Source organism: Cyprinodon tularosa, unplaced genomic scaffold, assembly GCF_016077235.1.
Source record: "Cyprinodon tularosa strain WSP-4 unplaced genomic scaffold, ASM1607723v1 ctg366, whole genome shotgun sequence".
In the NCBI taxonomy this organism is placed as follows: domain Eukaryota; kingdom Metazoa; phylum Chordata; class Actinopteri; order Cyprinodontiformes; family Cyprinodontidae; genus Cyprinodon; species Cyprinodon tularosa.
The window spans coordinates 215720-232500 of NW_024039081.1; the positions used below are offsets into that span (position 1 = coordinate 215720).

General features: G+C 41.1%; 1 protein-coding gene and 1 long non-coding RNA gene across 2 annotated transcripts in view; both read left to right on the forward strand.

Moving 5' to 3' along the window:
• LOC119790488 (cilia- and flagella-associated protein 69-like) overlaps positions 1-7933 on the forward strand; it is a 30044-nt gene extending 22111 nt beyond the window's left edge. The window contains exons 21-22 of the mRNA XM_038296032.1: positions 7289-7370; positions 7610-7933. Of these exons, the coding sequence (XP_038151960.1) occupies positions 7289-7370; positions 7610-7699 (172 nt within the window). The 3' untranslated portion in view covers positions 7700-7933. The remainder of the gene's footprint in view (positions 1-7288; positions 7371-7609) is intronic.
• An 847-nt stretch (positions 7934-8780) lies between these two features.
• Positions 8781-12583, forward strand: LOC119790510. The gene is made up of 3 exons (XR_005281727.1): positions 8781-9041; positions 9445-9564; positions 11934-12583. It is a non-coding gene; the product is annotated as an uncharacterized LOC119790510 (long non-coding RNA).
• The last annotated feature ends 4198 nt before the right edge of the window (positions 12584-16781 follow it).

Sequence of the window (16781 nt, forward strand, 5' to 3'; positions counted from 1 at the left end):
GGGAAAACCAAACTCTAGGAACCAGGGAGAGACGAGGTACGCAGACAGACGTTAGACGAGGATCCAGCAACAGGAACTGAAGAGGGAGGCTTTTAAAGGGGACAGAGACAAAGAGAGGGCTAACGAGGGGATTGAAAGCAAGTGAGGGCAGAGCAGAAAACAGAGCAAGGGAAAGAGGACACAAGAGGGCAGCAGAGGACAACAAATGGAAAACCAAGACTGTGACAAGAAGGTCAATTAAAGCTGTCTGGCTAACCCAGTAATCCTGCTTCATGGTACAGTCCTCTGCTAAGAAACCACTGATCTGATCTCTTCTATGAAAGATGAACGAGACATTTGTCCTTTAATTAATTTAACTCTTAAATCAGTTTATTGGAACAAGCAATTTATTACAAATTAGAGTAAAAATATTTAGATCAGGTGTCGACAACCCAAAGTGCTCAAAGAGCCATATTGGACCAAAAAACAAATCAGTCTGGAGCCGCAAAAATATAAAAGTCTTCTATCAGCCTCCCACTATAAATAAGGACTACCTGGGCTACCTTAAATATATAATAAGCATTCATTATAAAATGTTTATCCTGGAGCAAATGTCACATAGTAGCATGAGGTGAAGGAGGAGCAGTGAACGCTCTCACCGCGCGCCGCTTCACCGCCATTCACTGTGCAGTTCAGGTTTTGTTGCATTGATGAAATTATAGAAACAAAAAAAAAGGAATCTTTCTATGGGGGACGTGTTTCTGTTGGGAGGAGCTGATTGAGTCGCGAGGAGCCAAGCAGGAACTGACATCAGAGCAGTGCTCTCTAATCCCACATCCTCCATCAACAGCGCTCCTTTTTATTTTTTTATTTTAGGATTTGGGGAAAAAATGGAAGAAAGTTTCCATCCCTGCATCAGAGCGCTAACTGTTTGATCTGTGGACGGTTTTCTATGTTTGCAACCAAACTAGCAGCAGTAGTGGAGTTTGGAGATGCAATCCACTTCTTAATTATTTATCCAGAAGATCTGCAATCACATTCTTTCTCTCAACTTGGTTGCAAGTTTAGCAGTCTTCCCTGGAAATACCGTTCCAAATGACTCTTTTTATTATCTGACAACCTCTCATTCCGAAGCAAAAATGCAGGCAATCCTTCCTCATTGGTAATGAAAGCAAATGATTTGCTCCTTTCTTCTTTGAATCCCACACGGTGCTTGGTTTGCAACAGCCAACTGCCTGGCGCCGCGCTGAAACGTGGGTAGCTATGGCTATGATGACGCAAAGTTTCGTTGCAAGAATGTTTACATTTATTGTTTAAATGTATTATAGAAATTTTTACAGCACTGGAAAACATAAAGAATGTTTGTTTGACCTCCTGCAGCCATGGGCGGTTCTAGACAGGAGCCAACTGGTGGCGGTGCCCCCGTAGATCATGCCCTGGCCCCTGTTATGAAGACACAATACTAAAAGAAATTCTTATGATGACATATGCTGCAACAGACATTGTTACTGCTATTTGGATCTATTTCATTTTTTTTTTTTGTATTCTTTTTTACTAATTGTTTAAAAACAATAAGGCGATAGCTTCAGTGGTATTGAGATAGGATCCCAGTTTTTATCTACTAAATGGTTTTTTTCAATAAAAACAAATATACTAATTTTTACAGCTAAATTTATCAGTTTTTCTTGAGTACCAATTTATGATTTTATAGAACTCAACTCAACTCAAACTTTATTTATAAAGCACATCTAAAACAACCAGGGTTGACCAAAGTGCTGTACAGGAATCACAGTTAAGGAACATAAGATAAAAGCTAAAGGCTAAAATACATAAACACATAAAAATAGAATAGGATAAATGTTTCAATTAAAATACATTTTAGAATAAAATAAATTAGACATGATTAAAAGCCAGGGAAAAGAAATGTGATTTTAAAGAGGATTTAAAAACCTTAAAGGAGCCTGCTGATCTAACATGCCAAGGCAAGTTATTCCAGAGCCTCGGTGCCATTAAGGCTCGATCACCTTTGGTTTTAAGACTGGTTTTAGGCATCGCCAGTAGCAGCTGATTAGAGGATCTCAGTGTTCTGGCCGGGGCATGAATTTGGAGAAGCTCAGTCAAATACTGGGGGGCTAGACCATTAAGAGCTTTAAAAACAAACAATATGATGGACAGGACGGGGGGGTGGTGGTGGTGTCGGCTCCGTGCCCGGCTGGCTGGTGGGTCCTGCTGCCGGTCCCGTGCCCCCGGGCTATGGTGGTGAAACTGGTGGGGCCCCCTTCTCTGGGGGGGCTCTCGGGGAACGGGGGTGCCTATTGGAGTCAGCGGGGGAGCTGGCTCCCTGGGAGTGCAGCAAGCACCCCAGTCCTTTGCTCCCCATCCCCGAAATCCTCCCTCTGCCTGCTCCATCACTCTGCCACACATGTAGGTTTTTGGGGAGGGGGTCGTTACTGGAGGGCCACACCTTCTGATGACGTCCCCCACACCAATTTTATTTTGCATTTTAGACACTTCCATCTACATCATTTTCACAACACACATCTATGTAGGGCATTTTCGGGGGGTGGGGGTCAGGGCCACAGGGGGGGGGGCTTATTTTATGGGCCGCCTGGTCCGTGGTTTTGGCTGGGGCTGGCTGCGGGGCCTAGGTGGCCTGCTGGTGGCGGGGCTGTCACCTCTGCTCTCCCCAAAGAAGGTTGGATGGAGGGGCATGAAGTGCCTGGTTGAAGGTTTTTTTTTTTTTTTTTTTTTTTTTTTTTTTTTTTTCTTTCTGTTCGGGGGGGGGGGCGGTTCTGGTTGGGTGGCCGGCGCGGGATGGGTGGGCCCCGGTCCCGGGGGGGGGCTCTTGCTGGGGGTGGTCCGGTCCGTGTGCGGGGTGGGGGGCCGGGCTTGAAGCAGGAAAGAGATGGGTTGGTGTGGCGGTGTCGCCGCTCCCCTCCCCTCACATCCGGATTTTAGGTTCACTTATGGGGTCATCCGATAGTCCCGGGACCGACCACCGGTGTCACCGGGTTTTTGGTCCTGGTATTATTGGATGTGAGTGTTATGTGTGAATGTGTGTCTGCGTTGTTATTTTCTTTATTTATTATTATTATTATTTTATTCAAATTTTTTTTTTTTTTTTTTTTTTTCTCCCATGTTGGGGTCTCAACCGCACCCTCTCCCAAATACATCTCAAGTCTCCGCTAAGTGCGGAGCCCATTCCCCCCCACCTGCTCTCCCTCCGCTGGCTGGCGTCGGGGCTCACCGGTGCACTGGTGGAGCTGGGGGTGGATGCCCGGGGGACTGCTGGCTCATTCCTGGCGGCCTCTCCGCTGGCCCCGGCCGGCCGGGGCTTTGCTGGGGCTCCTGTCTGGGGATCGGGTGCCCTTGGGGCCTCGGATCCCTGGGGCCTGGGACTGGATCCGCTTCGGGGTGGGGCTGGGTGTTGTTCGGGGATTTTCGGGGTCGGTGCCGGTGCCTTCGCTACGATGCCGGTTCCTGGGCGGTGTTTCTTTCCTATGCCGGTTCTGTGGTACCGGTTCGGGGGGGGGGGAGCTGCACGGCATGGTGGGGTGCGGGTCTTGGGTCCTGTTTTGGGCTCCGGTTTTTCCGCTCGCACTTCTCCTCTTGCCTATTTATTTTAATTGTAATTATTAATTAATTAATTAATTTACCTATTTATTTATGTTTTTTTTTCTCTTCCTCGGTGGGGGGGAGCGGTTGCGGGCGGGTCGGTGTCTGGTGTCCGCTGTCGCATTGTGGGGGCATTGTTTTTTTTTTTTTTTTTTTTTTTTTTTTTTCTTCTTCCTTTGGGGGGTTTGGCATGTCTGTTTTCTCGGGGGGCGGGCGGGCCTGCTGGGTGGGGGTCCTGCTGGCGGCGCGCCGCTGGTGTGTGGGGGTCCGGGCGGCTCCGGCGAGGGTAGTGTTGGGGGGCCGGTCTGGGCGGGCTGGCTGCGCTGGCTAGGTATTCGGGTGGGTTTTCCCTCCTGGAGGCATGGCGGGGCTGCTCTGTTCCCGCTGATCGCGGCGGGTGGGGCTGCGGGGCGGGTGGGGGCCTGGAGTGGCTATGGCCGGCGCGTGGTGGGGGGCCGGGGCGGCGGAGCTGCTCTGGCCGCGTGTCAGGGCCTGGTGCGGGCGGCGGGGGGGGGCGGCGGACGTGGCTGGACTGCTTTGGCATCGTCCGGTGGGGGGGCGGCGCGGATCGCTCCGCTCTGGCTTTGTGCTGCCCCTCGGGCTGCTGGGGGGGGTGGTTGCGCCGGCTGCGGTCTGCTCTTCTTGCTGTTTTGCGCCGGGCGGCTTTTCTGCTCTCGGGCGGATTCTGCGCGCGATGTGTTTCGTTGCGCGCTGTTGGCATCGGTCTTGGTGGGGTGGGGCTGCGCTTTTGGCCGGGGGGGCGTTTGGGGGGGGTCCCGCGGCGCTCGCGGCCGGTTCGCGGCGGATGCGCATGGGCCCCGGCCGGGGGCGGGGCCGCCTGAGTGTTTTCCTGGGTGGTGCGGTCGCGGTGGGTGTTGCGGCCGGTCGCCGGGGCTTGGTGCTGGGGGGCGGGGCGTGTTTCGGTGCTCTGTGGGGCTGGGACGTTTCGGTCGGCGCCGTGGGGGGGCTGGTGTTCGGTGCCCGGCCCTACTTCGGGGTGGCCGGCTGCCGGCGGGGCCCGCGGACTCGTCCCCGCGGCTCCCCGGGGCGCCGGCATGGCGGTGGCTGGGGGGCTTCTTTGTGGCTGTCTCTCCTCCTGCCTTGGTGGGGTCTGGTTTCCGGGGCTGGCCCCGCCTTGGTGCCTTCGCTTCTGGGGTCCCCTTGGGCGCCTGGGGCTTTGGGTCTCCCGGCGCTGGACTCAGTGCTCTGGGGGGTGTGCCTCTCCGGCTCTCCACAACCACTATTGAGCATTTTTTCTATGGTTAAAACTTTACATGCACAAGTTCACCCTCACAAACAACTACAGGTGCTAGGCTTCAGGTACTTAGAGATTCACTTCCAAACAGAAACCCCCCATTCATATCTTCAGGTAACACAGAGTACATGTCAGACTTAATAATATTACGTTAGCGATAGTTTCAAGGTGTTTGCTTTATTGTATATCTCGTACCATGTTTTTTGGTTGTGCTGTTCTTTTTTTTTTTTTTTTTTTTTTTTTCCATCTCATTACAGGTGTTGAAGCAGACTGAAAATGTTTTGTCATTGTCTCCTTCCTATCTCCTCTTTCTTTCATCTTTTGTCCTGTTTTTTTCTTTTTCCTTCTTCTTCTTCTGTTTTTCTGCTCTACTTACATTGCAGTGTCCATATGAACTGTAAAACTCCCTGCATAATTATAATAAAGCAATTTATATACATGAAACAAGTGGAGCAGTATGGCAATTGCCATACCGCTACACTTGTGAAAGTAAAATCTGTTGGGCTCCTTTTGGCATCAAGACAATTATTCTTATTGCCACCTTGCCAGACAGGACACTGTAAAAAAAAAAAAAAAAAAAAAAAAAAAAAAAAAACAATAAAATTTTAAAATCTATCCTAAAAAAAAACCGGGAGCCAGTGCAGTGAGGCTAGAACAGGTGATATGTGGTCACGTTTACGTGTGCCAGTAAGGAGACGGGCAGCTGCATTTTGTACCAACTGCAGACGGTGTAAAATAAGCGGTCCAAGCCAGCATATAAAGAGTTAAAGTAATCCAATCTTGTATTGATAAAAGCATGGATTACGGTCTCCAGGTCTTTTTGTGGCTGGTACCCTTTCACTTTTGATACAATTCTTAACTTATAAAAGCTATTTTTTACGACCGAACTAACCTGGCGATCAAATTTCAACCTCTCATCAAATTTTACTCCAAGATTTTTTACTGATGATTGAATGTTAGGTGTAAGAGGGCCCAAGAAGCCAGAGGGAAAACTGCTGGACTACAACCAAACATTTATAGAAAACTGTCATTTGAACTTAAATTAAGTTAAAAAATATGTAAAATTCCTAAATTATGAATGTATTTTGACCTAATATTTCAAATAATAGCTTTATATGAATTTTTAGATATTTATATAGCTAAAATTTTTTGAGTAGCTTTTTTGCTATGCTAAGGGATTTACATTTTTATTTTAATGATAATCCCAAATGAACATTTTCAAGCCAAAAATGTTTTAAGTTATAAGACATATAATTTTAATTAAACCTAATTGAATGGAAATTTGACTTCATGCAGCTTAATTATGACGGAGTATTAGGGCCAGGCTAGGGATTGTTTTTCTTCTATTTCGAAAATAGATTCATAATATGATGAGAAATATAAACCACCTTAATGAGGAATCACTGGGATTTTTAGCCAATTAAGGTCCATGTTGGCGTTAAAGGAAAATTCCGGTTTTTAACACTTTTAGCCCATTTTCTGTAGTGTCCAGGATGAAATCGAATGATCGACACCAAACTTTTGACGATTGGTCCTGTCTCTGCTATTTGGCTCATGCAGAATCCCCCCCTGGCTGCTTCAGAATGGCTTCCATAGTGCATGTCCGATAATGTCCTTAAAACAACCTTAAACATTCTTTTTTTTAAATATGCTACTCACCGGGTCGTCAGCGCTGTTCAATGACGTTCCAAAAAAAGTTTCGTAAAGAAAAAACGTTCCTGTAGTGTTTTATTTAGCATTTTGTAAATCCCATTGAGTTCTGTTGGAATAGTCAATATCCCTCCGCCACCGGAAACGGAAATGGGGCCTGTTTACGCTTAGCTGTAGTCTTTTCGTTTCACTCTGTGTACTCCGACGTCGAGGTGCTAACGTCTCTGTTAAACACTTTAAAAAACTCTGAAAATAGAATACGAAAGGTGGATTCTTGAGGAGGACATATTGGACTTTGAGTTTGACGGTAGAGGATACCGTTTTGAACCGGAATATACTGAGGAGGAGTATATAGAGACATTGTCGCCAACTAGTGGTCTGGAGTGTGCAACGCTTCAGATTCGAACGGGAAGCGGAAGTTTATAAGCGGTTGTGATGTATCGGAAAAATTAGTTCTGGGATTTACAAAATGCTAAATAAAACAAGACAGGAACGGTTTTTCTTCACGAAACTTTTTTTGGAACGTCATTGAACAGCGCTGACGACCCGGTGAGTAGCATATTTAAAAAAAAGAACGTTTAAGGTTGTTTTAAGGACATTATTGGACATGCACTATGGAAGCCATTCTGAAGCAGCCAGGGGGGGATTCTGCATGAGCCAAATAGCAGAGACAGGACCAATTGTCAAAATTTTGGTGTCGATCCTTCGAATGCATCCTGGACACTACAGAAAATGGGCTAAAAGTGTTAAAAACCGGAATTTTCCTTTAAGCAGCTCCTGTTCATCCAGAACCTCCACAGTTCCCTTCAGAGAGAGTCTCAATCAGTCTGGTTTCAGACCACCACTGGGAACCAAATCTGGACCTCAGCAGGTGGAGCTACATGATGCTGCATATCCATCTTTGGTTTGGCATGAGGAGTCCACCTTAAACTCCGTCCTCTGGACCTAAACGTCTTTCTTTTGTCTGCATTAATCAGCCCATTGGCCCAGTTAGAATAGACATTAGAAAGCCGTTTATTACAGAAAAACATCATAATAAAAATGCATTTGCACTCAGTCTGACGATTCGTTTGATTTCTGAGTAGCTCTAACGTCCGGCTTGTGTTTCAGCCTTTCATCGGCCACATCCTGGCAGCAGAGACCTCGGCGGATCAGGGTCCCGCAGGGGTCAATGTGATTCTCAGCAGAACTATAATCTGAACCAGAAGAAGGGAGATGCAAAGCTTCAGCAGACTGATGGTACCAGAAATCCTGGCTCAAGAGGAGACTTTCCTGCGTTTCCTGCGTTCCTGCTTGTAAAAATTGAATTAAAACGGAGAGAAAAACCTTTTGCACAACAAACTGTTTGTATTTTCCATGAGCAGCTGCTTCTGTTCTGACCCTAACACTGTGACTTGAAAATACAGACATGATGTCACCCAGTCTGCACAATCACTACCTTATAGTCCTGCCATGTTTCTGTCCTAAAACATCAGTTTGCATGAGCGATTCATTTCCCCACAGCTTTGAAAGAACTTCCTGGAATAAAGCTGCCAAGCAAACGTTTAACTGGACCTTCTTCAAACTAGCATCCATTATTTATAAGGGAAACAACATCAACACTTGAGCTGTATGAATGCATTTCACACAGGAGATCACATACAAGTCGCATATATTTGGAAATGTGAACGGCAACGCAAAGAAATTAGATTTCAGAAAAAAATTGGAATTGAGCATCAAGGCCTGCAGTGAGAATAATATGAATGGGAATAAGATAATGAGGGAGATACTGAAGACCGGATGTTTTTAAATAATTAGTAAAACATAATTTGTAACAAAAAAAAATTAACCTATCAGTTACCATGTCTGTTCCAGTGCAGATCATAATTAGAATTAATTTAAATTTTAAGTATTATTTCTTCAGTACAGGGGCCATAAAAGGGGCCAGAACATGATCTACAGGGGCACTGGCCCCCGTTGGCCCCTGTCTAGAACCGCCCATGCACGTGAGGGTAACATATATAGTGGAACATGGTCAGCTTAACGAGCGCCTTCTCAGCCCCTTTGCTCGTCAGGAAAGAGGCTCATCTCCCACCATAGCAACGAAAAACAAAGGAAAGAAACGTTAACAAATGAGAACAAATATCTTCCATTGCTCGTATATGTGTGCACACCATAACAGCAGGGCAAGAAAAAACTAATTACAAAATGAAATAAATAAAAATATAACCACCATGTGGCTCCAGCCTCCACATTTTCTGATATTTTCTGTTCCAAATGAAGCCAATTTTAAAATGTTTTATAGTCTTTTGTGTTCATGTTACATAAGTCACTGCAGTGCATTAACACACATGTTCCCTCAAGCGTGCAACAAGCTGCACAGAGCCACTTTTTTCTGCACTCATCATTTCACAGACTGGATGGAGTGATCATCCGCGACGGGACGGAGCTTTTTATGAAACTTCATCACAGCTCGCTGCAGTCCAGGCCAGACAAAAGATCTCAGAGCTGAGCTCCGCTGCTGCTCCTGGACCCCGTCTGGACCAATTCTACCCTGGAAACTGTGAGGAAACTCAGTTTTTTTCTAAAGAATAATTTATCCCTGATGCTGTAGATAAATTATATAAAAACTGGAAGTAAAATGGATGCAAACCACAAGGTTTTTAGATTATTTTTGATGTCTTTTATTCTTATTATTAATTAATTGAGCTGATATGTTGTTTGGTTTATTACAACCTTTATGAAATCATTTATCATGTGTAAATTTTATCCACTCAAAACTAAAAGGTCTTTTATTTAGCAAAAAAATGCTAAGAATTGTTGTAATATGAAATATTTAGTGGATTTAAAATATGGAAATCATCCCAGGTCAGAACCTGTCTGCAGGTGTTGAAACGGGATGTTCTAAAAATTAAAGGCCTGAACGTCATATGAAGCAAATATTTCTTCCTGATGGAGACCTTCAGGTCGCCCAGAATGCAGTGAGGGATCCTTACTGTGGTTTCCTCAACTCCTCAGCGGCTCCAGCAACAGGGAGGATGTTCCGATTGGGAAGACTGACTCCGGGATACTTCCGACTCCTCCAGGTGAGGCTCTGTTACATACTTGGAGAGATTTTAGCTACACTGGAAAAAATCGAAATCTAAATGAGCCATTTTTTCTTAAAATAAGTGCATTTGTTCTTGGATTGAGAAGGTAAAAGAGACACTTTGCCAATGAAACAAGACAATTTACGCCTAAAATAAGAAATCACAATTACATTGTCTTATTTCAAGTGCATTTTATGTGAATATATTATTTTAAGAGTACACTGCAAAAACAATCCAGAAATAAGTAAAAAATGGCTTAAATTAAGTATATTTAGCCTTAATTTGAGCAGGTAAATAAGATGATTTGCCAATGGAATGAGTATTTTCACTCTTAAAATAAGATAGTTAGATAATATTTACTTGAAATAAGACGATAAAATAGTTTTTTCTTATTTTAAAAGGAAATTGTCTTGTTCCATTGGCAAAGTGTCTTACTTATCTCCTCAAATCAAGGAAAAACACACTTATTTTAAGAAAAAATAACTTATTGAGATTTATATTTTTTGCAGTGTAGAAATACTCATTCTATTGGCAAACTATCTCATTTACCTACTCAAATTAAGGGTAAATACACTTGATTTAAGGAATTTTGACTTATTTCTAGATGGTTTTTCCAGCGTAATCTCTACCTCTGTGTTTCAATTCTCTCACACTAACCTCGAGTGTAGAGACTGATTTATTTTAACTAAACCCAGGGGCGGATTTATTGTATTTATATTTAGCCCTACTTCCCACTTCCCAAGTTGTTTTCTCCACTTGTCAGGCCGCCATTGTAAATAAGAACTGGTTCTTATTGACTTAAAAATAAAGGTTTATAAAAAAAAACCTGATCATTGCACTGAACTGGCAACCAGATAACCAACCAAACCAACCAACTAACTAAAAAGATAACCAGCTAAATCAAAACACGGCTTCCCAACCAACAACCAGCTTAAGAAACATTCAAATGTTCTGAGAAATCTAAACTGGTTCCAGCTTAGATCCCAGTGGAACCCCATTCATCCACTGGAAAAAAATTTAAATTTTTTCTTAAAATAAGTGCATTTGTTCTTGAATTGAGAAGGTAAAAGAGACATTTTGCCAATGGAACAAGACAATTTACATTTGAAATGAGAAATAAACAACTATATTGTCTTATTCTAAGTGCATTTTATCTAAATATCTTATTTTAAGAGTAAAAATACTAATTCTATTAGCAAATCATCTCATTTACCTACTCAAAATAAAGGTAAATACATTTAATTTAAGAAATTTTTGCTTATTTCTAGATTGTTTTTTCCAGTGTGGAACCCCATTCATTCTCTGGAAAAAATAAATCAAAATCTAGATGTCATTTGTTTCTTAAAATTAGTGACTTTTTTCTTGAATTTGTAAGGAAAATGAGACACTTTGCCAATAAATTGTAAATAAATAATAAATATGGTAGAGCTGGTCCTCCATACACTTGAAAAACGATCTAGAAATAAGAAAACATTTCTTAAATTAAGTGTATTTACCCTTGATTTGAGTAGGTAAATTAGATAGTTTGCCAATGGAACCAGTATTTTTACTCTTAAAATAAGATAATTAGATAATAGTTACTTTAAATTAGACAATGCAATTGTGCTTTCTTATTTTAAGTGTAAATTATCTTGTTGCATTGGCAAAATGTCTCTTTTATCTCCTCAATTCAAGAACAAATGCACTTATTTTAAGAAAGAATGACTTATATAGATTTGGATTTTTTGCAGTGTAGGTCCTTGGCTGTTCCCCCACAATTCGTTCTAATCTAGATAAGTAATTTTTTTTAAAAATAAGTGCATTTGTTCTTGGATTGAGAAGGTAAAAGAGACATATAGCCAATGGAACGAGACAATTAACATTTTAAATAAGAAAAAACAATTGGATTGTCTCATTTTAAGTGCATTTTATCTAATAATCTTATTTTAAGAGTAAAAATACTCATTCTATTGGCAGATCGTCTTATTAACCTACTCAAATTAAATGCAAGTACACTTAATTTAGGAAATTTTGACTTATTTCTACATCGTTTTTGCAGTGTTGTTCTAGAATCTTTTAGGGAAGACCCGAAGCAGCCCACAGCTGAGGCTGTTTTATCCTACAGGAATTAATTTTTAATAGAAACGTTGGATTGAAGATGACTGGATGGAAAGTCGGTACATTAATATTTCAAACAGAGCTGCGGCTGAGTGATCTAATTCACCTCCTAGTATCTAAAAACAGAAACTTCTTAGTACAGGTAGAAAATAAACATCCATACGTTCATATTTTCCCTCTCCCGTCTGAAAGTTCTGGTTATATTTTAAGTTTCATGGTGAACCGCCGTTAAAGTGCTGTTTTCTCCTGCCTGTCCATCCGTTCTGCAGAGGCAGATGTCCGGTGAGGTTCAGGTGCAGCCGTACCGCAGCATCATGGAGCCTGTTGCCATGACGATGGCCGCCTTCGGGATGGGAGTATCTCTGTACAGCGCCAGGCGGATGGCAGCGAGCGGCAGAAGACGTCGATGAGAAACAGTTTGGGAATGTGGGGAGGGAATGTTTCAGGTGTTTGGAGGAAAATGAAAAGTTTATCAGAAAGAAAATGTGAGTTTTTGATCAGAGGAGAGTTGGAAAGTGTCAATAAGCCTGCAAGTTAAAAACTGAATCCTGGGATTTATTTAATTCATTCATAACCGTAATTAGAATATTTGTAGATTTGACGTAAAAATGTTTTTTTCCTGCAACTTATAGGTTAACCAAACTTATGCATTTCATGTATATTTTGCACAAATTTGTGTCCGGTTTCTTTTTCTTTAGCCGTTTATTTCATCGTGTTGCTGTTATGTTTGGGTTACGTTGGACATCCGGAAGCAGCAACACCTCTGACTTTAAATGTTTCAGAAATCTGAGTCACTTTTCCGTGAAAGTAGTGAACTTTCCTTTGATTTAAGAACAACAGTAAGATGGTTTGCCAATAGAATAAAATGTTTTATATTTAAAATAAGAAAGAATTGCTCAATTATCTTATTTTAAATGCATTATATAGAGGCCCCGGGGAAGAGCCAGGACACGCTGGAGAGACTATGTTTCTCGGCTGGCCTGGGAACGCCTTGGGGTTCCTCCTGAAGAGCTGGAAGAAGTGGCTGCGGAGAGGGAAGTCTGGGCCTCCCTTCTTAAGCTGCTGCCCCCGCGACCCGACCCCGGATAAGCGGAGGATGATGGATGGATGGATATATCTAATCAACATATGTTAAGACTAAAACATACTAATTTAAATGTATTTTAATTTATACTAATTAAACTAAAATATTCATCTTATTTTCCTTCTCAAACTAACACAGACTTTACACTGCAAAAACCATTTAGAATTAAGTAAAATATATTCTTAAATTGAGTGTATTTACCCTTAATTTTAGCAGATAAATAAGATGATTTGCCAATGGAATGAGTATTTCTACTCCTAAAAAAAGATAATTAGATAATATGCACTTGAAATAAAACAAAGCAATAGTCTTTTTCTCATTTTAAATGTAAATTGTCTTGTTCCATTGGCAAATTGTCTCAATTACCTCCTCAATTCAAGAAAAATGCACTTAATTTAAGCAAAAATGACTTATTTAGATTTACATTTTTTGCAGTGTAAAGGAAAAGTCCCGTCATGAAGGAATAATCAATGGATCATTATTTACACTGGAAAAACGATCTAGAAATAAGTAAAAAATGTCTTAATTTAAGTATATTTACTCTTAATTAAATGAGATAGTTTGCCAATGGAATCTGCATTTTAACTCTTAAAATAAGATAATTAGATAATATACACTTAAAATAAAAAAATGCAATTGTGTTTTTTTATTTTAAGTGTAAATGGTATTGTTCCATTGGCAAAATGTCTCTTTTACCTCCTTAATCCAAGAACAAATGCACTTAGTTTAAGAAAAAATGACTTATCTAGATGTCGATCAGTTCCAATGTATACCTAAAACTAATCCGTTCGCGGTGATTTAATGAATTTAGCGTTAATCAGCAAAAAAATAAAGATAATATATTTTGTAGCGATCACTGATTCTGGGAGCGGCCATTTTTGCTCAAATATAGTAACCCCTCCCTCCTGCCATCTTCCAGCAGTGATGTCACGGTGCGGTAAGCCTAGCGCCATTCTCCCCGCTTTACAAGCTAAATCAATGGGAACTACTAGACACATCTGCAATCAACAACAATTATGGAAAAAAACAATATTTTAGATAATAATAAAAAAAAACTTTGAGTCATGTTTGAACTGATGCAGTTTAGGCTGTGTTTTACTCACCCAATTTTCATGTATATATTCAGAAACTAGAAGATGTTAGCTTTCAAATAATGTATCATGCATGTAATTTGTAACCTGACTCCTCCAGATGGATTTGCTCCGCATATCCATCTGGAAATCTTCGGTTAAAGTAAATTTGGGAAGGGGCGAAAATACTGGTTAGCTGATTGGCCTATGTTGGTGATAGACGGGCCAAATAAACCAATCAGATCAACGAAGCATATGACGTACTAACAGAGCGACGACGAAGAGGAGCCAATTGATAGATCAAACTCTTGCCGAAACCAGTCGGGAGAAGAGCAAAAACATCTTTTCCTCTGAGAAAAGCCTCCAGAGCCGTGTTTTGCTCTTCTTTCAGTGAAGAAATACTCTGTAATTCCGATAAAACTTGCTCGATAGCCACGCCAACGCTAGTTTCATCGGCTGAAGCCGCCATGTTCTTTAGACTGAACTGTCGCGCTTCTCGTTGCGTCACACCTCAACCCGCCTCAAAGCCAACGCTGATTGGACGTTCGTTTGGTGAACGGCTCCAAATTTTCTTTAACGGAGAGTCTCCAGACTGATCTGCGAGTGAAACCTTGAAAGCTCGCGAGATCAGGATGGTCTCACGAGGTTTGCATCGTGTAGTGTACAGCGGTTAACGAGGGGCGATCAGTCTCTAACGACCACCTCCCCATCAGGAATCGTGTTTGGTTTTCTCCCGACCGTCATGGGCCAATCGCAAGGATTCTTCTTCTTCTTCCTCTCAGATGAAAACACAGAAGAATGGCGGGGGTGCATTGAGTGAAATTAAGTTATTTCTGTAAAATTGACAGACCGTAGTAGCCACGTTTGCTCAGCCATGTCTTTTTCCAAATACGTTGTTGCGTTTCACTCTAGCGAGCTGATAGACTGAACTGTGGCGCTTCTCTTTGCGTCACACCTCAACCCGCCTCAAAGCCAACGCTGATTGGACGTTCGTTTGGTGAACGGCTCCAAATTTTCTTTAACGGAGAGTCTCCAGACTGATTAGCGAGTGAAATCTTGAAAGCTCGCGAGATCAGGATGGTCTCACGAGGCTAGGAGGATTTCCCATCGAACTTCTGGCCAGAGAAAAAACACGTAATATGTAGCCAACATTTGGAAAACCAGTAGGTGGCAGTAGTGTTCTTTGACAAACATGCACTGCAAAAAATGTAAATCTTAATAAGTCAATTTTTCTTAAAATAAGTGTATTTTTTCTTGAACTGAGGAGGTAAGTGAGACACTTTGCCATTGGAATAAGACAATTTACATTTAAAATGAGAAAAAACAATTGCATTGTCTTATTTCAAGTGAGTTTTATCTAATTAACTTATTTTAAGAATAAAAATACTCATTCCATTGGCAAATCCTCTTACTTACCTACTCCAAATAAGAGTAAATACACTTAATTTAAGAAATCTTTACCTATTTCTAGTGTGGATGCCTCCAGTAAAGCACATTCACATGAAAATTACTTATTGAACAGGATGGAATAATTTAATATTTAAAGTACTTTCAGAAGTTTGTATTCTGAACATGAGCGGACTATAATAATGTTTTACCCCTTTTTCATTATTAATAAAAATATTCTTTCCAAAGAAGCTTCATTTTGCTGAAATCTTTTCCTTTTTCTTTATCTTGTTGAACTGAATCACCTTTATTTTGTGATCTGGACCCTGAATGCAACTGAAACAACATCACAGTAACAAGCAGTCATGGTTGGAAACATTGCTTTCATATCTCTGGGCCTCACAGGAAAACCAAACCGCTTTCCGCTCCATCAGAGCCTCTTTCCTTTCGGAGAGTGCAGCGACCCGGCATCACAGAGGGACGGTCCCACCGGCCGGGTTTAACCCAGCAACCATCATGGTTCACATTCAGATCAGATCTGAGCTAAACTCACCCTGCTCTGCTTTTCTTTGCTGGTTCTTATTAAACTAATTTATTTACGCTTCACCTCAAAACGATGTGTTTCCATGTTGCTGTTTATTGCTAAAATGTTCGATTGAAGTAATAAGTAAATATAAGCTGGTAGAAAAACATTTTAACTACAGCAGCTGCTGAGCTTTCAAAAAAACTTTCATAATAAAGTTATTAAAAAGGTGATTTCAGCCCATTTTTTGTGAATACACTGGAAAAAATCTAAATCTAGACAAGTCATTTTTTCTTAAAATAAGTGCATTTGTTCTTGAATTGAGGAGGTAAGTGAGATACGTTGCCAATGGAATAAGACAATTTACATTTAAAATAAGAAAACACAATTGCATTGTCTTATTTCAAGTGCATTTTATCCAAATATCTAATTTTAAGAGTAAAAATACTAATTCCATTGGCAAATCATCTCATTTACCTGCTCAAATTAAAAGTGAATCCATTAATTTAAGAAATTTTTGCTCATTTTTAGATAGTTTTTCCAGTGTACAGGTCAATCTTTCTTCTAAGGATGCAAATACTTTACTCTCTAATTCTTTTATGTTCTGTTATTACATTGCAACATTTTTTTTTTGCCTCAGTTTTCTATTTGTGCAGCACCAGCCATTGAAAATGGCCCGTCCCAGTAAAACGCCCACTTCCCTGCAGCTCCCAGTATGCTGGAAAAACGGCATAGAAATAAGTACAAATTTCTTAAATTAAGTGTATTTACCTTTGATTTGAGTAGGTAAATTAGATAGTTTGCCAATGGAGTGAGTATTTTTACTCTTAAAATAAGATAATTCAATAACATGCACTTGAAGTAAGACAATGCAAAGTGTTTTCTTATTTTAAGTTTAAATTGTTTTGTTCCATTGATAAAATGTCTGTTTTACTTCCTCAATCCAAGAACAAATGCACTTATTTTAAGAAAAAATTACTTATCTAGATTAGAATGAATTGTAGGGGAACAGCCAAATACCTATGGAGGACCAGCTCTACCATATTTAAAAATA